The sequence below is a fragment of the Balaenoptera ricei genome, chromosome 3 (genome assembly GCF_028023285.1).
Source record: "Balaenoptera ricei isolate mBalRic1 chromosome 3, mBalRic1.hap2, whole genome shotgun sequence".
NCBI lineage: Eukaryota > Metazoa > Chordata > Mammalia > Artiodactyla > Balaenopteridae > Balaenoptera > Balaenoptera ricei.
The window spans coordinates 36,257,848-36,283,140 of NC_082641.1; the positions used below are offsets into that span (position 1 = coordinate 36,257,848).

General features: G+C 36.0%; 1 protein-coding gene across 4 annotated transcripts in view; it reads left to right on the forward strand.

The window, feature by feature from the left end:
* The first annotated feature begins 2,344 nt into the window (after positions 1–2,344).
* Positions 2,345–25,293, forward strand: part of CCDC152 (coiled-coil domain containing 152) — a 34,099-nt gene continuing 11,150 nt past the window's right edge. Inside the window, exons 1-4 of one of the 4 annotated variants that reach the window (XM_059916319.1) lie at positions 2,345–2,358; positions 5,912–6,005; positions 7,743–7,848; positions 14,492–14,560. In XM_059916319.1, coding sequence (XP_059772302.1) covers positions 5,919–6,005; positions 7,743–7,848; positions 14,492–14,560 — 262 coding nt within the window. In that variant the 5' untranslated portion in view covers positions 2,345–2,358; positions 5,912–5,918. Of the gene's footprint in view, positions 2,574–5,911; positions 6,006–7,742; positions 7,849–14,491; positions 14,561–25,293 lie in introns of all 4 variants that reach the window. The other 3 variants (XM_059916318.1, XM_059916320.1, XM_059916321.1) reach the window with 3 other exon arrangements.

Consider the following 25,293-nt stretch of genomic DNA (forward strand, 5'->3'; position numbering starts at 1 on the left):
CTATAAGCTCCAAAGCAGAAGGAGAATGACTTATTTGTCTTGCTCTCCTTAGCACCTAGACCCTCAGTAGCTGGTACCTTGCAAGTACTTAAATATTTAGAAATGAATTAATAAATGCTGTTGTTTGTAACCTGGAAAAACATCAATGTATCATTCATCTTAAGATACTTACATACATAAATTGGTGGCTTCTAATTTTTTTCAATTGTGTGGGTGCATATGCATCTATTTTTCCAAATTAAGGTACTTTTTAATGGATTCTAACATTACTTTCTTTACACTCCCTTTGTTAGTATGGCATAGTAACATAAGTTATTTCTCTCTTAGGTTTTCCAGGCAGTTTCTGAGCAAATGTTCAATGAGTCCATTCTGTTTCTCAATCAGATGGTATTTGATGAATAAAACTGTGAATACAACTGTGAAGACATCCCCTTTTTAAAGATGAAATCATGGGAAGCTCATATAGTTTCTCATTGACAGATATATCTCGAATTCACTAGGATTCTTTCCAAAATATGCTAACACCTATATAAATTGGAAGAGAAGCTTATGACTCATTTCAAACTAGAAAAATCAAGCTAAATTTTCATGATTTATTTCTGGTATGTTGATTCATTCATTTATTCTGACTATGTTGGCACTATGGAGAAATACACACACACACACACACACACACACACACACACACACACACACATTAGATTTCTTTCTCCAAGGAGCAGATAATGCAACAGGAGAGAAGGAGAGATAAAATATCAATTCAAACAGCCCTAACAAATGCCAAAGAAGTCCAGCATGGTCCAAAGTGTAATAAAAGCATAGAGCAAGGAAAAGTAGGTCATGTTGATTGATATGATTAGTGAATGCATCATGGAGAAGGCAGCATTTTAGGTGGATCTTAAAATGGGCTTAAGTAACTTATTATGATACAAGTGACATAGAACATGATATATATATATATATATATGTATGTATATATATATATATATATATATATATATATACTAATTGGATAAAACCAGCAATTCGAAAGGCCATTTTCAATATCCTTATGTGTTGTTACTAATGTCAAGGAAAGCCTCCTTGGGTAGCCAGAAGTTTCATCTCTTGAAAGACCTTTAAAAATTAAATTATGTGTGTGTGTACGTGTGAATTTTGTGAAATTAATGAGGTAATAAACATGAGAAAATGACATTTTCAAAACGTTTTGATGAGCAATGTCTTATCATAAGACTAGTTTAAAAATCTTAAAATTTTATCTCTGTTATTTAGTCTACCTCTCTTATTTTTAAATGAAAGAAAAAAAAAAGACAGGAAGTCCAACCTTCCCAAATTACTAACAGGTTAGCAACATAAAAAGGATTTCCCCCACCCCCCTGCCACATTTCCCACTTTCATCTAGTTCTCTTGCCACCATGCTATAATACCTTTCAAATAATAAAGCACGAATTATCCTATTACAGTTTACATTTTTCTGCATGCCAAATTTTGGGTTTCATAGAAAAATCAAATTAAGAAAAATAAATCTCCCATCTCCCACTCAAAAAAAAAAAAAAACAGAAGTAGATAAGGCAAAGTTGGCAGTGGATATACTTCCAGTCATTGAAAAAATTTTTTTAATTATAATAATTAATATTTTTAACACTTACCTTATGCCAGGAAGTGCATTATGCACTTTTAAAATGCATCATTTCATTTAAACATTGCAACAGCCCTATGAGGTAGACATTAATAAATTAATGTCTATCTTACAGGTAAAGAAGCTGAAGCAGGTATAATTTAGAACTTGCCCATGATCACCCAGTTGGTAAATAAAAGAGTTGCGGGTTGGATCCACGCAGAACCCATGCCCTTAACCACTAAGCTACCAAGACAAAACTCTATAGAAGAGAGATCATATCCATTAACTGACTCTGGACTGCACAGAATTCATTGTATCCACATTTTCATCTGCATCACCTAGCATAGTGTCTGGTACTTTATAAGCCTACTTTATGTTACTAGAAAAAATATGGATTATTATTTATTCAATAGTGCTGACTCATTAATCAAAACTTAACCCAATGTGATTTATTCTTTGCTCAGGAGATAATTATTGATCTGACAGTCACTAAGTGTTGAATCATATTCTAGAAACTCCATGAAAATACCTAAGAAGCCCAAGGAGGTAAGGCTGAAGGAGGTAAGGCTGGAGGAGGGGCCCTAGGGCAGCGCACAGGTGGGACCGGGAGAAGGGCGGGCCCATTGTTGGGGGAACCCGCTTCCCGGGGAAGGGACAGCAGTCAGGGGCGGACCAGCACCGGGAGGAAGCTGCGGGGGGCGGGGCGGGGAGACTGAGGGAACTGTGGGAGACGGCAGGTACGCTCCAGACCTTTCGCGGGCGGGTTCGGAATTCCCTTTTCCGTGACTATTCTTTACTTAACACCTCCTCACAGTCTCCTGGTTCAGAACAGAGTTCTGACCCAGGCACTTCTCCCACGCCTGAGGATGCTGGTCCTGCTGTAGAGTTGGACTCCTAAGGACAGCAGGATGCGAGTGGAGGAAACTGGAATCCCCGGGCCTCAGGACTGAGGGTGAATTCATGCAGGGCGGCAAGGAGGGGGGGTGGGGAGATAACACAAGCCTGTCGTTGGGCTGCCGCGGGCCGGCCTGAGCAGGGTAGGGGCGAGGGCAAGGCGGCGACACAGGAGAAGGGCACGGAAGGAAATGGGGCTGCCGCCCACTGTGCGGGTGGTTGAATTTGGGGCTGTGGAGGTCACAAGTCAGTCCCTGCTTCCCACCAAGAATCTGACGATCCCTGAATCACCAGCTTGTCACCTAGTTCACTGGTCAAGAAGACCATACAGACTGAAAAGATCTTGACCTTGTCCTTCGTACATCGGAGGAGGGGCAATGAAGACACTTAGAAACAATCAGATGGCTTGGCCAGTGTGACAAAAGGAACAGCATGTGATAACAGCCGGTGGAATGTTAATGATGATTTTATAAGGATGGTTTTATGATATTAGTGATGGTTTAAAAACACCTCAAGGGTCTCATTAGCGGGGGGGAGTTGGGAGAAAATCAAGCTCAAATTAAAATGAGTTTAGTTCAGGAGACACGTTCTGAGACAAAACCCTAGTAAAACCTTTTTTATTTAAAATGTTAGAAACTACAGGACTTCCCTGGTAGCGGAGTGGTTAAGAATCCGCCTGCTAATGCAGGGGACACGGGTTCGAGCCCTGGTCTGGGAAGACCCCACATGCCGCGGGGCAATTAAGCCTGTGTGTCACAACTACTGAAGCCTGTGCGCCTAGAGCCCCAGCTGCGCAAGGGAAGCCCCCACTCGCCGCAAGTGTGCAGCAACAAAGACCCAACACAGCCAAAAATAAATAATTTTAAATAAATTAATTAAAAATAATAATAATAATATGTTAGGAACTACAAAGAAGACATACAGATGGCCAGCAGGCACATGAAAAGATGCTCAACATCACTAATTATTAGAGAAATGCAAATCAAAACTTCAGTGAGGTATCACCTCACACCAGTCAGAATGGCCATCATTAAAAAGTCTACAAGTAACAAATGCTGAAGACGGTGTGGAGAAAAGGGAACCCTCCTGCACTATTGGAGGGAATGTAAGTTGGTGCAACCACTATGGAAAACAGTGTGGAGGTTCCTCAGAAAACTAAAAACAGAATTACCATATGATCCAGCAATCCCACTCCTGGGCATATACCCAGACAAAACTATAATTCGAAAAGACACATGCACCCCTATGTTCATTGCAGCACTATTTACAATAGCCAAAACATGGAAACAACCTAAATGTCTATCAACAGATGAATGGATAAAGAAGATGTGGAACATATATGCAATGGAATACTACTCAGCCATACAAAAGAACCAAATAATGCCTTTTGCAGCAACATGGATGCAACTAGAGATTATCATACTAAGTGAAGGAAGTCAGAAAGAGAAAGATAAATACCATATAATATCACTTGTATGTGGAATCTAAAATATAGCATAAATGAACCTATCTAGAAAACAAAAACAGACTCACAGACATAGAGAACAGACTTGAGGTTGCCAAGGGTGGGGGGGGGGGGTAAAATAAAATATAATAAAATGTTAAGAACTAAAAAAAAAGTTGAGAGGGAGGATTTTGCATCATTAACTACTTCAGATTATCCTATAGATCCAAACAGTATACAGTTCAAAAACAGTATATCAAATCATAATGATTTCTAAATTTTACCCCAAAAGGAATTTTACTGCATTTATCATGGGTTGCTATTACAGTTAGTCTCCTGTCTTAAGGATCAAGTTTTAACTATGGAAGAGTTTTACTAGTATATGTGATACAGAGGATAATAATTCAATACACTGAAAATACACAGCTAAAATTCAGATTGAAAACCACTAATAGTTGTTAATGCAATATAAAAAGAGGAAGGAAATGGGATTTCTTTATGAAGTAACAAATTGTCAAGCAATATCTATGTTTTGGTGTACCTCATTCTGAACAATATGTCCACAAAATTACTTTGAGTAATTACTTTAGGAATTTTACTTACCTTTACTTTGGACTACTTGTCACTGCCACTTTCACACACCAGGCATTGGCACATGCCCTTTCCTCAGTCTAGATTAAATTTCAAATTTGTATTTTCTCCTTCCTCTTTGCTAGAGAAAAGTCTAAAGACAAGTATTTCATACTTTTAGATTATATTAATCCTGATTCTTCTAGACACTCTCCCACCCTCAAATGTAAATGCTTACTGTTTTGCAAAAGTCAATTTCTCCATCCTAACTAAATGAGTTTACCTCTGGAATTCTGCAGAATTTCTTGTGATTGTTTCCATAGAACTAAAACAAACTCATTCTTCACTTCAACAGTTAGTTGGCTATATCCCAAAGTATTCTTATACAAAATAAGAGAATAGAAATACTTAGCGATTGCTTTGAGCATATTAATTTCCTTATGTCCTTTATTTACCAAACAGGTTACCATACAAAATATTAAAAATATTCAATAATTGTATTGTCTACTCAGGCTGCTATAACAAAATACTATAGGCTGAGTGGCTTAAACAGGAGAAATTTATTTCCTCATAGTTCTGGAAGCTGGGAAGTCCAAAGTTAAGGTGCCAGCAGGCTTGATATCTCACGAAGGCTCTCTCCTTGGGTTTCAGACAACCACCATCTCACTGTGTGCTCACAAGGCCTATCCTCAGTGTGAACATATGGAGAGAGAACAAGAGCACTCTCTCTCTTCCTCTTCTTATAAGGCCACAGTCCTATTAGATTAGGGCCCCACCTTTATGACTTCATTCCTTAATTATCTGTAATTAACCTTAATTATCTCCTAAAGATTCTATCTCCAAATACAGTCACACTGGAGTTTAGAGCTTCAACATAAGAATTTTGGAGGAGACACAGTTCAATTCCTAGCAACAGGAAGACTACCAAGAAATGCAGCAAAAAATATTTGTGGCATGATAATTAAATATTATAAACATCTAAAATTGAGAATATCTATATTTAAAAGTCATGCATCAGATTTAGTAATGCATCAGATTTTAAGTACAGCCATACTGATGGCAAAGAGATGAGTGTTGAACAGTGGCATAATTTGTTTTTTGTGTAATAGGGACAAATAATTTCTACATATGCACATATCATTGCACTAATTTTAGATTGGTTTAGAGAAAACTTGGCTGGTGTGGGTGTGGAGAGGAGTGGAGAAGCCTTAATTCATTTGACCATGGTTAATACTGGGGGTATAATAAAAATTCTCTGAGTGCAATGGAGCTCAAGTAGGTACTCCATGAGTACAGAAACTTTAGTATTTGAGCTATTACCACTATTATATGCTTTGTATTTTGTTTGTTTGTTTGTTTTAACACTATCTACTCTTCATTAGTTTAGATATGAATCAAAGCAGTGAAGGTTGTATGAAAAAGATTAGCAATGTGAATATTGACAAGCTTATAAATGACTTCTCACAGATAGAAAAGGTATGTAATGATATCAAACAATTGTAGAATATAAGGAAAAGTGGAACAGATTTTGCCAATGGAGGGAGTTGGGAAGAAAAAAAATGTACAAAAAAATAAGCAAGGTAAAAATAATGGAAATACATTTTGCTAAGCCCCTCTCTCTCATTTTTAAAATCTGTATTTAAAACATGTGGTTTTGGCTCGTTTATACTAATACATCAAAATGTTTTGGGGGCAAGGGAACGAATAATGAGACACTTTTGCTAAACTTAAAGGGGAAATACATGTGTAAGTACCCAGGATTTCCATAAATTCAAGAATGGTTTAGTAAGAATTGAAGTAGACTCAATCCTCAATCTCTTGCCATTATGACTAACTCTTAATTTTTTTAGTCTTTCCTATTTTATTTGTTCCCTTTTTCTTCTCTTTTGACTAAAAGCAGACTTTTTTAAAGTCCCCCTCCCCAACTCTGAACAAATTACATGGTAGACCATACCCACAAGTATATATTAGGCTTTTTCTCTCCTCCTCTGTCTGGGAGAGGAGTAGGAATAGCTGTTGAGAAATGTAGATGGATAAATTAAAGACTTGGGAGGTGGATTTGTGAAACAGGAAAAGGAGGGGGAATAATACCTACTTCTATTTTCTCTCCTTTTCTTATCATCCTTCTCTATTCCTTCTTTTCCTCTGTACAATGTAGTATTGCCATAATGAAAGAATTTTCGTGACGATGGGTATTTTGAGATAACATGAGCTTTTTTTTCAACAGTGAACTTGGGTTTTCTTAACCAAGTGATTCTGACCAAAGTAAAAGAGAAAGAGAAGGAAATAAGCACTTTGGTGGGAGAGGAATTTGTACAAAGTATTTGAAGATTAATTTGGAATTAGCTCTTATATTCTTAGACATTTTAAATAAGAAATATTGTTCATTTTTTGATGTGATAATGGTATTGTGATTGTATTTTTGAGTCATCTCTTAGAGATGCATATAAATGATAATATTTATGGATGGAATAATATAATGTCAGGGAGTTGCTTTGAGATAAATTCAAAAGTGGTGAGACTAGGGAATGGGTAGAGGTATAGATGATACAGGACAGGTCATGAATTGATGATTTTTGAAGGTGCTTGAAGGATACATGGCAGCTATTACACTATTCACAAAGATATCAAAGAGATATGTTCAAGAATATTTATTCATTGTCTATAATAGCAAAAAAGTGGGAACAGCACAAATTTTCCTCAATAGGGAACTATTTAAATAAATTATATTCATGAATGAAACAATGCAGCTGTTAAAAAGAATGAGGTAGACCTTTATATGCTTATGTGACATCATCTCCAAGAAAATAGTACTAAGTGGAACATCCAAGGTACAGAACAGAGTATAATATGACCCATTCCTATAGTTGTATAGTCATAAAATATTTTGGAAATATTTATAAGGAATTGTTAATCGTAGGACTGGAGGTTGAATAGTTGGAAAGAAGGAGGTTCAAATTAGATCATATTTTTACTTTTTATAACTTTTCATAAGTGTTCATCTGTTTTAACTTTTTACCATGTTACTCTTTAAATTAAAGATAAATTAGAAAGCTGGCTTATTTAAAAATATATGCCAGGCTTAATTATTAGACTCTCAGGTATTAAGTGGTTTGTATTTTCATTAGTCTTTATATACTTAGGTAAAAAAAAAAAAAAAATCAAAATAGCAGCATTGACTTAGTGATAATATGTATTCTGTTTCTTCTATAGAGAATGATAGAAACCAGTGGAAAGAACAATATACTGGATATGCAGTTGGAAAAAGCTAACTGTTTATTGAAAGTAATGCAAACAAAGGAGGTCGCAATTAAAGAAGGTTAGTTCTTTGCTGCCTACAGAAATAGTAATTCTAATGAGTGTGCTTTTTGCTGTAACAGTGATTTTACATTTGTAAAATATTTTAAATTCACACAGAACTTTCCAGACTATCATTTCATTTTATCCTTAATATAAACCTGAAAGACAGATAGGACTGGTATTACTATTCCACCTCGGTAATGAAGAAACATGAACAAAAGAAGGTAATCTGTCTGAGTCCAGTCAGCTAAGAAATGGCGAATCCAGGGACTTCCCTGGATTTGGCGGTCCAGTGGTTAAGACTTCGCCTTCCAACGCAGGGGGTGCAGGTTCAATCCCTGGTCGGGGAGCTAAGATCCCACATGCCTTGCAGCCATAAAACCAAAAACATAAAACAGAAGCAATATTGTAACAAATTCAATAAAGACTTTTTAAAAAATGGTCTACATCAAAAAACTCTTAAAAAAAAAAAAGAAATGGCAAATCCAAGGCTCAATCCAGGTCTTCAAACACATGGAAAAAGTACAGTTGAATTCCTGCCTCACAATTACACCAGAAGAAATTTCAGATGGGTCAAAAATTTTAGTGTTAAAAATGGGCTGTTCTAGCCTGAAGCTCTCCCCTCGCTTCTTGGACGTCCACGCCATGCGCTCTGCTCAGCTCCCAGCAGCCTCCATCCCCACTGCCTCTGCTTGCTCTACACCTTCTCTGTGCACCCGTTCGCCCTCAGGGAGCCTGGGAGCCTGGGCACCCAGCCTGGCACGGTGCTACTCATTGAGAAAGCGGCATTGCTCTGCGGCACAAAGGTCTGAGACTGCACTCAGATGAACCAGCTGCAGCGGCAACTTTGCCCCAGGCCTGGTAGTGCTGGGCGTCCCACGCAACCAGTTCCAGGCATCAGGAGAACACCAAGTACCAAGAGAGCCTGAATTCCCTCAAGCTCATCAGAGATGGTCACGCTTTTCCAGAAGCGTGTGATGAACGGCACGCAGATGCACCTGCTTTGCGCCTTCCTGTGGAAGGCCTTGCCCTAGCCCGCCGACAACCGCTGCTTTCAACAGATTCCAAGCTCATCACCTGGGCTCTGTGTGCTGCAACGATGTTGCCTGGAAGTTAGAGAAGTTCCCCAAAGGTGCGTCTGTGCCCAGCATGGAAGCCCTGCTGTCCCAGGAGCCCAGCTGTGCCTAGGGCTCCCCTCCTACCTCTGCTGCTTGCCAGTCACAGTGCTGCCCTCTGTCGGGGTCTCATCCATAAGGTATTTCCTCTACACCTGCGTGCGGAAGCCACCTGATAACCAGGAAGATCCCCCTAGACAGATGCTAGTCCTGTCCATCCCAGCCTTCCCTTTGCCAGACCGAGGGTCCTTACTAATAAAGAGTTGGGCATCAGAAAAAGGAAAAAGAAGAAGAAGAAGCTGTATACATATAATTCCTCACTACGTCAACTGAGAGGGCATAAAATCAGTAGGAACAAACGAACCTAGCACCAAGATCTTGGTTTCTAATACCGTCTTATAATAAAAGGAACCAGGGCTTCTTGAAGAAATGGTTGATTCTAAGACTGGGGCAAGAAATATATAAGATGAGCCTAAAGCATCTTGTAGTACCAGAAAATAAGCAAGTGCTCAAAAAGAAAAAAAACTCCACAATGATAGGGGTATGTTAAAGGGATAAAGGACCCAAGTGAAAAAGTTCTCAATGACCAAAGCTGGAACAATTTGAGCAACAAAATAAATAAAGTAGTATTGGATTATAACTCAAAGTATATAATAAATATCCATGAGTACATACTGATAAAAATAAATGATTAGGGCTTCCCTGGTGGCGCAGTGGTTGAGAATCTGCCTGCCAATGCAGGGGACACGGGTTCAAGCCCTGGTCTGGGAAGATCCCACATGCCGCGGAGCAACTAGGCCCGTGAGCCACAATTACTGAGCCTGCGCATCTGGAGCCTGTGCTCCGCAACAAGAGAGGCCGTGGCAGTGAGAGGCCCGCGCACCGCGATGAAGAGTGGTCCCCGCTCGCCACAACTAGAGAAAGCCCTCGCACAGAAATGAAGACCCAACACAGCCAAATAAATAAATAAATAAATAAATAAATAAATAAATAAATAAAAATTTAAAAAAATAAATAAGTGATTAAATAAATAAATAAATGGGGTGAAGAGATAAATCTCTGCAGAATTCCAAATAACTTATGTAAGTGACTTGGCCTCAAGGAAGTATATCATAACACCCCACTCATGAGGTGTGGGCTGTGTACAGTTACTTTCTTCACTGTAGGGAAACATACAGAATGGAAAGGGAGGTGGTGGAGAGTAACTATATAGTGCAGAAATCTGACATACACGTCCTAAGACAAGTAATCAAGGTCAACTGGGTGTAATGTTGATAGTATGTATGTTTGCTATGATGTGATGAAAATGGCACTTTACCTCTATGTTCTTCCCCCCCCATAACCTCATCTAATCATGAGATAAGCATCAGACAGATTCACATAGAGGGACATGCTACAAAATACCTGGCCAGTACTCTGCAAAACTGTTAAGGTCATCAAAAACAAGAAAACTCTGAGAAACTATCACAGCAAAGAGGACCCAAGGAAGACATGACATCTAAATGTAATGTGGTATTGTGAATGGAATCGTAGAACAGAAAAAAGACATTAGGTAAAAATTAAGAAAATCAGAATAAAGCATAGATTTTAGTTAATAATAGTGTATCAACATTGGTTCATCAATTATAGCAAGCATACTGTACTAAAGTAAGATGTTAATAATAGGGGAGACCAGGTATAGAATATTTGGCAACTCTCTGTAATATCTTCCCAATTTTTCTGTACATCTAAAACTGTTCTAAAAAATAAAGTTAATTAAAGGTCAAAAAATGAAGCCACAATTAAAAAAAACTGCAAGAGAATATAGGGGTTTTTGATTTTATATTTTTAAGAACTGAGAAAGCCTTTCCAAGAGTGACATCTATCAGTGGATATCTGGTTAAATAAATTATGGTATATTTATTTAATGAAACACTACGTAACTGATAAAAAAAATGAAGTACCTTTATATGATATAACATAATCTCCCACATACAGTAAATGAAAACAACAGTGTACACAACAGTATATTATCATTTTTATAAAAATATATCTTAATGCACACACAAACACCCTCTCCCCTATATATTTGTATATCTCTGGAAAGATAAACAATGTCCGGGTAACAGTGGTCACTTTGAGGGGAGGGAAACTGGTTAGTTTTGAGGCAGAGATTGGCGAGATAGTCACTTTTCACTAAACTTGTGTTTCATGTGTATGTATTACTTGAAAAACATAATCAAATACTTCTTTAAAATCCAGTTATACTTATTCTAAATCTAATGGCCTTTTTGCTGAATAATACGCAGTATAAGTGAAAGAACAAGTGAGAATATCTTAGAAAGCAAAATGTGTACTAATTCACTTAGAGAGGAAGAACAAACTACATATAATGATTGGACTTGTTCAACAATAAAGAACGATATCTTGATATTTTATTTTCTTCACCTGATACCAGATAAACAATGTCTTTGCCAGCTCAAGATGGTATAATATTGATATTGAGGATCATATACTATTAAAAAAAAACCTTGTCATACATAATTATTTAATATTTCCAACTGCTTTATGAAATAGATATTAATGCCCAAATTGCTTGTTAATGATAGAGCCTAAATGTGACCTCAAAATAATCACTGATTTACTAAATTATACAGTATAAGCAGTAGCTTAATATTCTGAGCTCTAGTTTTTAAGAATTGGATAAGATAGTATACTTCAAATTACACTGTAAAGTCCAACAGAAATGATAATGCAGGTAAAGATTTGCAAAGAGAATTAAAAGCTATTATTCTAAAATAATGAATGGTATTCTATTGATACCTTTTGAAGAATTCCTTATTGAGCCAGTTTCCTTTGTTTTTAAAAAAAAAAAGTGTGTTGAGAGAGCCACCTTGTGTTCTAAATTTGAAAATACACATTTTGGGAACATTCAGTATACTTTCAGTTTCAGGGCTCTGTTTTAAATTTGCTGATTACTGAGGTACCATATTTCATAAATGCTGGATTCATGCTTTTAAAGGCACAAAGACAAGTGATGGCAGGATCTATGCCTCCATTTTTAATTGTAGCCGCTAAAACAGTACCATACATGAAGTAGGTAATGTCAGTTGTCACTTAACCATCATTCTATTACTGGGAAACAGCAAGAGAAAAAAAATGGAGGACGGTGGGAACTTTGTCTGAGTTGGTGGTGGGGAAGGTAGAGGGGGAATGGGGAGGAGTAGAACCTTATACTAGCATAAAGATTTTAACTTCTACAAAATACTTTCATTTCTATTAGTGTAGTTGAAAAAAGTACATGGAGACTGAGTGCGGGACCTGTAACTGAAAGGTGAAGTTTTGAATTCTCCCCTCACAGTCCTGGTTCTTTCACTTAGTTAATAAATACAAAAACTATTGAACACCTATGAAATAGTTACCACTTTAGAAGCAAGGAATATCAAAATAAATATCTTTACCTGAAAGAGTTCACTATCTAGAGGGAGAAACCACAAATAACTAAAATGTAATGTGAACAATGGAGAAAAGCAATATATACAAATTGTTATGGGACAGAGAGGAGAGAAATAGTAACAACAACAACAACAATGTTGCATATTTGTAAGTGATTTTAGAAAGTATATTTTTTCATTTGTTTGTCAGAACAGTCTAATATATGAGAATAGTAGCTTACCCAGAGTGTCATAGCTACAAAGTAAAGAAAACTCTAATCTGGTTCCTCTGATTCCAAATTTCATGGTTTCATCAGCATATCCTACAATTCCTGAGGAAGTACTGAATTAAGAGCACAGGATTTGAAATGCAAAAAACCTATGTTCAAAACTAGACCTTCCATATACTGTGGAATCTTTGTTAAGTAACCAGACCTCTATGAGTGACTTCCTCCCTTTGCAAAATCACAATAATTATACCAACTTCTCAGTATCAGTTTGAATACTGATTATGATGTTTATAAGGTACTTAGTGTAATGCCTGGCAGGGTAAACATTCAATAATAGTACTTTTTTATACCTAGACAATTATTATTGTTAGACACAAATGTGGTATTTAATATTTAACCATCAAAACAGATACCCAAGTAAAATGGAAACTAGTCAGTGTGTCACACTAATGCATAGTGCCTGAATATCGGCCGTGGGCCTCTAAAACAGAAAGAAAGAGCATAAGGTTCAATATTTATTAGCTGTTAAGCCAAGCACATAAGAATGAAATTGCCCTAATCTTTCTTTTTAAAAATATTGTTATTCTTTATGAAGTTTTCATCATTACATATTTAGCTAGTATAATTATAAACTTAAACTAGTACAACCTGGGTTTCTCAAATTTATAGTAAAAATGTGATAGCAATAACTATCACAGAGTCTGTCTCTGGCTCTGTTCTTGCCCTCTTTCCAGGGCCTCCCACCTACTCAAATTACTCTGAACAAGTGGTCTTGCGCTGGTCTTCTTGGTGGTAGTAAAGTAGTTAGAATCATTGACTTTGGTGCTGGACTGCTGGAGTTCATGTTGTAGCTCTACCATCTACTATTTATAACTTTGGATAATTTGCTAAACTTCTCCATATGGATTTCCTCATACGTAAAATGAGGCAAATACTAGGACCAATGTCAAAGGGTTAAGAGGATTAAATGATTTAATATTTGCAAAGCACTTTGAATATCAATACAATATTATTTTCACACCACAGTTTCTCCACTTATTCCTTTCTTACTATGATATTGCCTGTCAATCAATCAATCACTTAACAAATATTTATGGAAAGACTATTATGGACCACAACTGTTCTAAGTACTAGGGAGAAATAGAAAAAAAAAGAAAATAGTCCCTGCTATCCTGGAGCTTACAGCCAAGTGGACTGATTAAAGTTACAGAAGTTTCCACCACTGTTGCTACCATCAGCTGTTGCTGGTGATAACCAAGGGTATACTGAAAGCTTATATGCACATGTCAGGGCACTAATGCTTGCAAAGGAGGTTCCATCTCCCATTATGCAAGAAGACATTGGCACCAAAGTTGCTGATGCCTTGTAACTCAGCACATTGAGTTTTTACTCCTTTTATTGCTACTCCCTTGCCCTAGGACTCAGGCAAAGAGGACAGGTTAGAGGACAGTGAGGAAGAAAAGCATTGTCTTCTCCCAAATGACACCATCTCATCAGCTCTCTCTATTTTTGAACAGAACTTAATGTTCCTTGACTCTCTTTCCTTAGAATGTTCTTTTATGGAAAATTCACTTGGATACAAACCTCATAGTTCTCCAGACATGTCCAAATGTGCCTTACTTCTAGGGCAGATGTTACTAAGTCACATGGTGGGGAATCCCTACTATACTGGGTTTATCGTGCCTTAGAAAACTCATTACTAAATCCTGGAGTGCATTTGACCTAAAGAGTGCTTAAAGAGTGATTAAAAAGTATTTATTATATAATTTATTTTGAGATATCTGGTTGATTTATTAAGTCTCATAATTGTCAATTAAATATTATTTTAAGTATCTCAACTTTGAGATAATAATTCCAAAATGAAAGCAAATAATATTCAAATAAATTTATCTTTTATGTTTTAGAATGTGCTACTCTTCATAATATGATAAAAGGGCTACAACAGACCATTGACTATCAACATAATTTGAAAGGTAAGTTAGAAAAAAAAGTAAAATCTAAAAAAATATGATATATTTAAGCACCTTTAAGCATAGAGAGTTTTCATAAACAAAACGAAAAGACAGCCCTCAGAATGGGAGGAAATATTTGCAAATGAAGTAACTGACAAAGAATTAATCTCCAAAATATACAAGCAACTCATGCAGCTCAATATCAAAAAAACAAACAACCCAATCCAAAAATGGGCAGAAGACCTAAATAGACATTTCTCCAAAGAAGATATACAGATTGCCAACAAACACATGAAAGAATGCTCAACATCACTAATCATTAGAGAAATGCAAATCAAAACTACCATGAGGTATCACCTCACACCAGTCAGAATGGCCATCATCAAAAAATCTACAAACAATAAATGCTAGAGAGGGTGTGGAGAAAAGGGAACCCTTTGCACTGTTGGTGGGAATGTAAATTGATACAGCCACTATGGAGAACAGTATGGAGGTTCCTTAAAAAACTAAAAACAGAACTACCATACAACCCAGCAATCCCACTACTGGGCATATACCCTGAGAAAACCATAATTCAAAAAGAGTCATGTACCACAATGTTCATTGCAGCTCTATTTACAATAGCCAGGACATGGAAGCAACCTAAGTGTCCATTGACAGATGAGTGGATAAAGAAGATGTGACACATATATACAATGGAATATTACTCAGCCATAAAAAGAAACAAAATTGAGTTATTTGCAGTGAGGTGGATGCACCTAGAGTCTGTCATACAGAGTGAAGTAAATCAGAAAGAGAAAAACAAATACCATATGCTAACACATATATAGGGAATCTAAAAAAAAAAAATAGTTCTGAAGAACCTAGGGGCAGGACAGGAATAAAGACGGAGACTTGTAGAGAATGGACTTGAGGACGTGGGGAGGGGGAAGGGTAAGCTGGGACGAAGTGAGAGAGTGGCATGGACTTATATATACTACCAAATGTAAAATAGATAGCTAGTGGGAAGCAGCCGCATAGCACAGGGAGATCAGCTTGGTGCTTTGTGACCACCTAGAGGGGTGAGATAGGGAGGGTGGGAGGGAGACGCAAGAGGGAGGAGATATGGGGATATATGTATATGTATAGCTGATTCACTTTGTTATGAAGCAGAAACTAACACACCATTGTGAAGCAATTATACTCCAATAAAGATGTTAAAAAAAAAAAAGAATAGAGAGTTTTTACATCTCTGACAGTAAACTTCTCTTAATCTGGTCTTGTTAAGTTCATCAGCTAAGGGCAGGGCTCCTTACTACTTAATAATACTTCCTAAATTATTGTGAAATAAGAAATGTCATGCTGAACAGAACAATTCAGTCATATCCTGACAAGGACATCAGGGTTTTATAATTGATTATAATAATTCTATTACTTTTGAAAGGTTAGAAGTATATTTATTCTCAGTAGTATTCTTGGTCTGATAACCCTGTGTTCCGTTTTGAAGGATGGGTATTACTAGTAATCACATGATGAGTATTCTATTCAAACTTCAGTGATAGTTTAGTTTACATTTTAATTTTTGTCATAAGCTAAGGCTATGTTTGTGTAAATGAAGCCAACACATTCAGCTTATCTTATTTTTGTTAGTCATGCTAACCCAATCAATAGGCCTACCATTTACAAAATGAAGCAACCTAGTGTTTTGTCCTGTTCTGATTTAGCTACAGTGCAGTGTTAGTGGGATTTTCCTCTGCTATATTGGAGTTTAGACTAAATTGCCTCCAAGGTCTCTTCCAACATAAAACTCACATCAAACAGGAATTTTTCATCTTAGTCCTCTGCTTTTATCACAAAGAAACAACTTTACATATGTAGGTGAGATACAGTGGTGATCTTATATGCTATTTATTTGATTTGACGTGTTATTCCTTGTAGTTGTTATAATATTCTAATTGAGATGTATCTATTTTTAAGAATTATTATTAGTTCTTACTTTTTCCCCATTGCTTTCCCTTAAAATATTTCCTCAAGTGTTGATGAAACAAATATAGAAATTGTATAAGAATACTTCACACTTACATTGTCAAACAGCATCTGCAGTACATAAAGGACTCATTTCCATATTAATACATCACTAAAGCTGTTCTGGAGATCAAGAAGGGTGATAGATAGGGAACCATACCATCTCCAATATCTTTTCTTTTGGTTAATTCCTGCAGACGTCTGATCGCCATTTGTCCATTAGATTTTCACTTTACTTGGTTCTAGCGTTCTGCTCATTTTTTCCCAGCATTTGATCCCCATCCCACACCTGGTTTGGGCTTTCGTTTGTCCATCTCAATGCTGATGGCTCAAAACAACTTTTCCCTTCTCTGACTAAATACAACGCCTACCTGCACTTTTTAAAAACTGTGTATGTTCAAAATCCTTTACAGGATTCAAATGGTATTTAACGCTTTCCAGTATTTTGTTCAAATAAAATATCTATCAGAAATTAATGTTAAATACTTTGAAGTCCCAGAAAGTCAATTATAATTCAATAATGAATATGTTAAATGTTATTTCTTTGTAAGAGGAAATTAAATATCAACCAATGGTCAAGAGCACCATCTTTTCACAGATATGGTAGTACAAATTTTTTAATAACCCATTTCTGAAAATAGATATTCTATGGTGTCTCTCAGGAAGAAATAGCAATTCATTGATTTCATTTTTCCAGTGTTTCTACAGGCCTTGGTTTGGGCAAAGTGATAGATGTGAACTACCTGTCTTTCTTCTGTTTCATCCATTTGATTGTCAAGATTGTATGGTTAATTTGCTTATCTAGGCTACAGTGGTTACAAATGTCTGCCTCCCCAGAAAGTATTTCCTCTTCTTAATAAAAACCTGATTTTTTTTTTTTCTGACATCCATTCTTCATCCACACAATCATATGCCTCAGTGGAAGCTAATTACACCCCAACTCCAACAGAGGGCTTCTGGAATAATTTTCCTCTCTTCCAAAAAAATGTTTTCTTCTAGTTGCTGATAAGTCTGCATATAATGCCTGAAATTGTTGCAGACTCTTTGCTTTCAGCTTGAAAATTATGACAGCTTGAGGATAGCAGGAAGAAAAGACTAAAAAAAAAAAAGAAAAGACATGGTTTCTTGACAGCATTATTGAACTGGTGAATCAGTTACACTCTAGGCTTAAGAGTTTCTTCTACCACTGTAAGAGAAATGATACCTCCCTTTACTCTCATCCATCAATCTTTTCAGTAGGGGCTTATGGGCTGTGTAAAAGATGATCCATTGAGATGCAGAAAGAAAACAATGAAATTCCTATTTACATTTTTTTTATCTAAAAATCAAGGCAAATAATTTGATGAAAATTTAATAGTGGAATGTTATTCCTTACTCTTTCTTTTTTTTTTTTCCCCCGAAACTAAGAGAATATTTTATTTTTATTTTTATTTATTTATTATTATTATTCCTTACTCTTTCTGTATGTCAGTTATGCATCATTTATAATGCACAAGATTCCTCTTCTCCCAAGGAGAGTGGGAGTTCTAAAACTAAACAGTTCCATCTTTATTTTTTCTCCAGTCTCAGTGTATTGACATGTAGTATGGTTTACATGTACCTGGTTAAGAGGGTTTATATATTATATTAGCTACTTACCATCAAACTAATCCTTTCAAAATAGACGGTAGCTTTAAGAAATAAAATACATTTGACAATAATACTAATAACACAAACGCAAGTCAAGAATAAGAAAGTAGCAGAGCTGTTACTTGTTACCCTTGTACAAGTTCATCAGACATATTAAAAAGTTAAAAATTATGAAAATCTATCATACCTGATGAAATGTCAGCCAATGGTGGCCAAGTAACTGCCTTTGGGAGAAAATTAATCTATAGCAAGACTGTTTTCAAATGAATATTTGGAAATGGTTCTATCATTAAGTGATTTGGAAGCTGAAAGTGTGTCAACTTTAAGTATTCTCACCTGCATATTAAATTTGGCATAGAAATGCTAAATTCAGTAAAAAATTTTCAATGATTCTCAGTGATTTTGAACCCTTTCGTTAAATGTTTGTTTGGTTTTTTGTTTTTAAAAATCTTTAGAGAGGCTTATGAAAACAATTAACACCAAAGAAGATGGATTTTGACAAAATTTCAAAAACAATCACTTTTGCATAATTGGTGTTTGGGATTGTAAAACGAATACAGTAGTTCCTCCATCTCTGCAGGCCCTGCATCCATGGGTTCAACCAACCTAGATAGAAAATACTTGAAAAAAAAATTCAGAAAGTTCCAAAAAGCAAAACTTGAATTTGCCAAGGGCTAGTAGCTATTTACATAGCATTTACATTGTATTTATAATTATTTACATAGCATTTACATTGTATTAGGCATTATAAGTAATCTAGAGATAAAAAATATACAGAAGGATATGCATAGGTTATATGCAAATATTATGCCATTTTATATAAGAGATTTGAGTATCCATGAATTTTGGTACCCACAGGGAGTCCTGGAACCAATCCCCCAAGGATAATCAGGGATGACTGTATTGTGATTTAGTAAGTGCAGCCAGTGATGAGTTTGTTCCATTAAAACCAAGTATCAAAACAATCTGAATATTAAAACCAGACTTTGAAGAGTTAAATCAACATTGTAAAAACTGTTGATGCATTTTCATTTCCATTGTTTCACTAAAATGTAAACAATAATAATGATTCAATAATTTTAAAGTTTTATAACAGTACTTTAAATAATATTAGAATAAATTAACATTTTTCCTCTTTAGTTCACCTTTTTTACTTCTATTTTATCTGTTTTAAGAATTATATACAATTAGAAAATAGTATATATATAATTTATAAATAACTAAACATGAATTGGGATGTACACACTTTTTTTTCATAAATTTTATTTATTATTATTATTTTGTTTTTTGGCTGCATTGGGTCTTCGTTGCTGCACGCGGGCTTTCTCTAGTTGTGGCGAGCAGGGATACTCTTTGTTGCAGTGCACAAGCTTCTCATTGCAGTGGCTTCTCTTGCTGCAGAGCACAGGCTCTAGGCGAGCAGGCTTCGGTAGTTGTGGCACACAGGCTCAGTAGTTGTGGCTCGCGGGCTCTAGAGCGTAGGCTCAGTAGTTGTGGCACATGGGCTTAGTTGCTCCGTGGTATGTGGGATCTTCCTGGACCAGGGCTCGAACCCGTGTGCCCTGCACTGGCAGGCAGATTCTTAACCACTGCGCCACCAGGGAAGCCCATGCTCGTTATTTTTATCAAGAGGGCACACAATTCTAAGAGTTTGGAGACTATTAGTTTAGAGCACTTCATCTGTTTGTCACTACTTTTTAGATTTTGTTATTTATGTTGGCCAATCTATTCCCTCCTAACATCCTACCAGTTATACATGACATAGTGGTTGGTCCCTCTTACCAAGGTATTAAAACTTTTATGGCAATACCATTGGAATTTCATAGCTTAAGGGAAAACATGAGCCTCTCATTCTCATGAGTGATTGGATGATCAAGTTAAATATATTTTCTGAGATGTTCTCATTGTCAAGGACCAAAGAAGCTCTTCCTTTTATTACTGCTAACCTGACACCAAGAAGGAAAGTCATGAAACAATATTTAGTGAATTGCATCTGATATGCTGTCTATCAGGGTGGAGAGAGGCAAGGGCCCATCATGCAGGTTATGCACGAGTGTTGGCAGCACTTTATACTATGGACTTTTTTTCTTGTTGCTTGATTACCCTATCCTCTACTCCTCAACTTTAGTCTTTATACCTCAAAGAATGAATTCATCCTATCTTTGAAGTAATACGTGTTTGGAGTTCAGGATATGAACATAGAAAGAGAGTATGATTCATTACAATATATCAAATGATAGGAATATTTCTTATATTATTGTATATTATTCTATATACTGGTTTAGGAAAGAAACTTCAGTAGCTCATTATATGAAAGATGGTGACATTATGCCTTTTGATTTATGACCAGTGACTACTAATACCAGGGCAAAAAGAAAAAAAAGACTTGGAGATTTTTCTCCATTAGAGGAGAATTATCACCATATAACCAGTCCCAGATCAATTGAATTTCAGGAATTTAAACACATGGGCAGTAAAAAAAGAGAAAAGAGAGAGACACATGAAATCAGCTGCAAATATGGAGCACCTCCAAATTCAGTAGAATTTAAACTTATTTTTGCCAGTTTTCTCTAGATAATTTCTTACAACTTAATATTGCTTTTTTCCTATCTAAACTGAGTCTGAATAACTTGAATTTATTTAGGACCTTATACTCTAACAGGGTAAGTTTTAAGGAAGACATTGTTATGTACAGTGCAACTTTACTATACAAAATTGTACTAAACAAAATGATTTAGTCAAAACTGATCATTGATCAGAATGTTTAAAAAGGGGCAATAGCACGTATTTAGTGCTATTCTATAAGAGAATTATCTGAGAAAGTAGGCTAATCCATGATCAGCTATTTCTTAAGAAAAAAGTATTGCTTAAATTAAAAGTAGTTTGAAAAGTGTAGAAATATTTCTTTCAACATAATTGTGAAAAATACATCCGTGGAAAGAATGAAATAGATTCTAGAAATAGACCCCAATATTTGCTAGTGTAATGTATGACACAAGGAGTATTTCAGTTTATTGGAAAAAGAACGGCATTTTAAAGTATGGTACTGGCCTAACTAGCTTACCATCTGGAAAGCTTTCCCACCACATCAAAAATAAATTCCAGATGGATTAAAAAAAAACTTTAGTGTAAAAACAACAATAAAAACTTAAAAGAAAATCCAGGAAAAATGTACAACTTGGAGCTGAGGGATATCATCTTAACCAATCTGGGAACCTCAGATACTATATAAAGAAAAAAAAGACCAGCAGACTTTCTTAACATCAATGCAACAAAAGCACAGACAACAATGTAAAAAGAACTTTGCATGTTATTTGTCACACAAAAGTCAAAAAGCCAATAATTTATTTGAAAAAGTGTTTTCAAATACCAATGTAGTTTATATCTGCAATACAAAGAGCTCTACTAATTGATCAGCAGAGATAAAGAGAATTTTTAAATGGGCAAAAGATATGAATAAAAATATGGAAATGTGTATGTGTGTGCATATGTATGATCCAGAGGTTAAGAACATGGAGAAAAACACAAAAGGATACACAATTACACTAGGGGTGTGGAGGCAATGGGAAAAAAAGAGGGAGAAGAAGAAGGCAGAAAGAAAGAGAATGGAAGAGTTCCCTAAAAGTATCTCAGCATGTATGATACGACCCCATTTATGTAAAATTATTAAAATGTATGTACAAAAATGCAAAGAAAAAGTATAGACTTGAAGGAATGTCCATTTTTAAGAAATAAGTTTTTTTGCAAAGTAATATATATGGTACAATTTTATACTGTTAAAAACAAATAAAACCAGTACAAATGTGTGGTATGTTTATATATAATTGTATAAACTGGGAGAAAAATAGAGAAGGGATACAGACCAGGCTGTTAACATTGATAGCTTCAGTGAGGTGAGTGGATAGGATAGGTGTATAGAGATGATTAGCTTCCCTTTACAGTTGCTTCACTTACTAAAAGAAGCAAGCATGCTTTTATAAATAGGAAAACATCGAATACCTTTTCTTTTATTTTTCAGTGATGGATACTTCAGCAATTCCAATAGATACAAGAGATATTTTTTGCCTAGTTAGTACAATCTCTTTATACTGAATGGTGAGACACTAGAGGCTTTCCCACTAAGATTAGGAACAAGGCAAGGAAACCCTTTCTTACCACTCCTTTTCACCATTGTGCTGGAAGTTCTAGCTAATACACTAAGACAAGAAAAGGAAATAAAAGGCATACAGATTGGGAAGGAAGAAATAAAACATTTTTCAAAAATGACATCATTATCTACATGGAAAATCTAAAATATTCAACAAAAAAAACTTCTAGAACTAAGTGATTATAGCAAGGTTGTGCTATACAAGATTAATATACAAAAGTCAATTGTTTTCCTATGTACTAGCAATGAACAAGTGGAATTTGAAATTTAAAACACAATACTTGGGGCTTCCCTGGTGGTGCAGTGGTTAAGAATCCACCTGCCAGTGCAGGGGACATGGGTTCGAGCCCTGGTCTGGAAAGATCCCACATACCGCGGAGCAACTAAGCCCGTGCACCGCAACTACTGAGCCTGCGCTCTAGAGGCTCTGAGCCACAACTACTGAAGCCTGCATGCCTAGAGCCCATGCTCTGCAATAAGAAAAGCCACCTCAATGAGAAGCCCACGCACCACAACGAAGAGCAACCCCCACTTGCTGCACCTAGAGAAAGCCCGCGCACAGCAACGAAGACCCAACACAGCCAAAAATAAATAAATAAAATAAATTTTTTAAATTAAAAAATAAAAATAAAAAAAGAAAACACAATACTACTTACATTAGCACCTCCCAAAATGAAATACTTAGGTATAAATCTAACAAAATATGTATAAGATATATATAAGAAAAACTACAAAACTTTGATACAGTAAGTCAAAGAAGAACTAAATAAATAAAGAGATAGTCCATGTTCATGGATAGGAAGATTCAATATTGTCAAGATGTCAGTTCTTTCCAACTTGTTCTATAGATTCAAAGTGATCCCAATCAATATCCCAGCAAGTTACTTTGTGAATATGACAAACAGAGTATGAATAATACAGAACTTGGAATTATTGTTATCCAGGTCTAATGTCTCATTCAGCCCTGTCACTGATCCCAGTTGGGCACTGAACTCAAGTCCTGACCTCTATCTCACACTGATTTCCAGTTCCAGTCCTGGCTCCAATCCTACTTCTGGCCTAATTTTAGCTCTGAACACCTTTAATGTCTGGCTCAGGTAGAGATCCTGGCTCTATTTTGAACTCTCACCATGCACTATACCAGGGTTGGCTCTTTCCTGATCTAAGTATATCTGATTCTCCTAAAAACACCTATAGGTTTACAAGAGTGAATACAGAAAACTGTGAAGCACCACTCCTTCTCCATCATCCTTCATCAAGAGAAACATTTTGGTTATATACAAAAAATGTCAATTATGATAGGTGTGAAACAGTAGGACAAATTAAAGATGCACAACTACATTTTAATTAATTTCATTTTTTCTTATTTAAGTTCTACATGGAAAGGCATTATATAAATACAACTGTGGTTCTTAATAATGTTGCTGAAAGATAAAAACCTCCCTTTCTTTCTAGCTTAGGATATCACTCATCTTCTCTTTTGACAGTAGTTTTGTTTCCCTCACCCGTTCTGCAATACAAACTATACTAATCCTCAAATACAGATCAATCCAACCGTACACTGTTTTACTTGCATTGCTACAGCTACTGAAGGCTATTGGTTAAAAATCATACACTGCAGACTCCTTTTAATTTTTGAGTCCCAGTGTCACTTATACCCTTAATTTATCTTGGCTTTTTAAATTTTCATCCTTTAAGCCCCCAACTTTAAATGTTTCTTTCTCTTTCAACCTACTTTACTTTCTATATCACAGAAAAAATGAAAGCTCTCAGGTATAAACTACCTCATTTCCTGTCATCTACCACCCCTTCTTCCCACTGCACTTCCTCCAATGTATTCATACACAGGGATATCCTTCCTTCCTTCCTCATTAGCTTAGAAAAAAGAAAATCCTTCTTCTTATCCAAAGTTTATTTCTCCGCATGGGTTTAACTCTCATCTCTCTTCACCTCTCTCTTCTGGGATGTTGCATCTTCAGTTGTCTCTTCTTTTCTCTCTTTCATTTCCCTCTTTCTATTGGCCATTCTTCTCAGCACTTAAACAACTCAGATCTCTCCCATCTTTTCAACAAACAAGACAAAGTTTTCTTGACTTTGAGTTTATTCCTTCCAATTACCCTCACTCTTTCCTTTTACAATCGAATCTCACGGGAATAGTCTGCACTCGCTATCTCCATTTCCTTACCTCCACCTAGTCTTCAACTTAGAACAATTGAACATCTCCCAAAGTTTTCAGATTCAAAGTTCTTTCATTTTATCTTTTTACTGCATTTACTGCCATTGATTATAACCCCCTTAAACTCTCTTTTCTTAGTAACACCCTCACCTGCGTCTCTGGACACTTCTTAGTCTTCTTTATAAGATAGTCTTCCTTTGGCCACCTCTAAATGTTTCTCAGCCTACGAGAAATATTCTCCTGGATACCTCAAGCATTTCAAATTTGGTGTGGTGAAGATCTAGATTCATCACTTCACTCCTAAAAATCTTCCCCTTTTAATTTTTCCCAAACCAATGAACAGTTTTCAACCACTTAAATCAGAAACCTAGAAGGCAAACGTTCCCTTTTCTCTTTTGCCTCTGCTATCCAATCAGTCACTAAGTCTCCTGTTAATTCTATCATCTAAATAGTTATCTTTATTTTCCTTTTGTCTCCTACTGCCAGTGACCTAATTTAGGCTTCTGTTATTTCTTACTAGATCTATTGTTACTGATATCCATTCCTCTGGGGTCAACCCCCACCCCCCATTCATCCTCTACACTGCCGGATAATCTTTTTAACATGTAACTAATCATTTCACTTCATTGTTCAAAATTCTTTGATGATTCTGTAACCTATAAAATAAAATTCAAAGTTATTCATATAGAATATGTCTACCTCCTATTAGGCTACATCTCCAACCTATTTAACACATTCTCCTTACAATTTACACGCCAACAATACTGTATTTGAATTGTAATTTTCCCAAATGTGCTA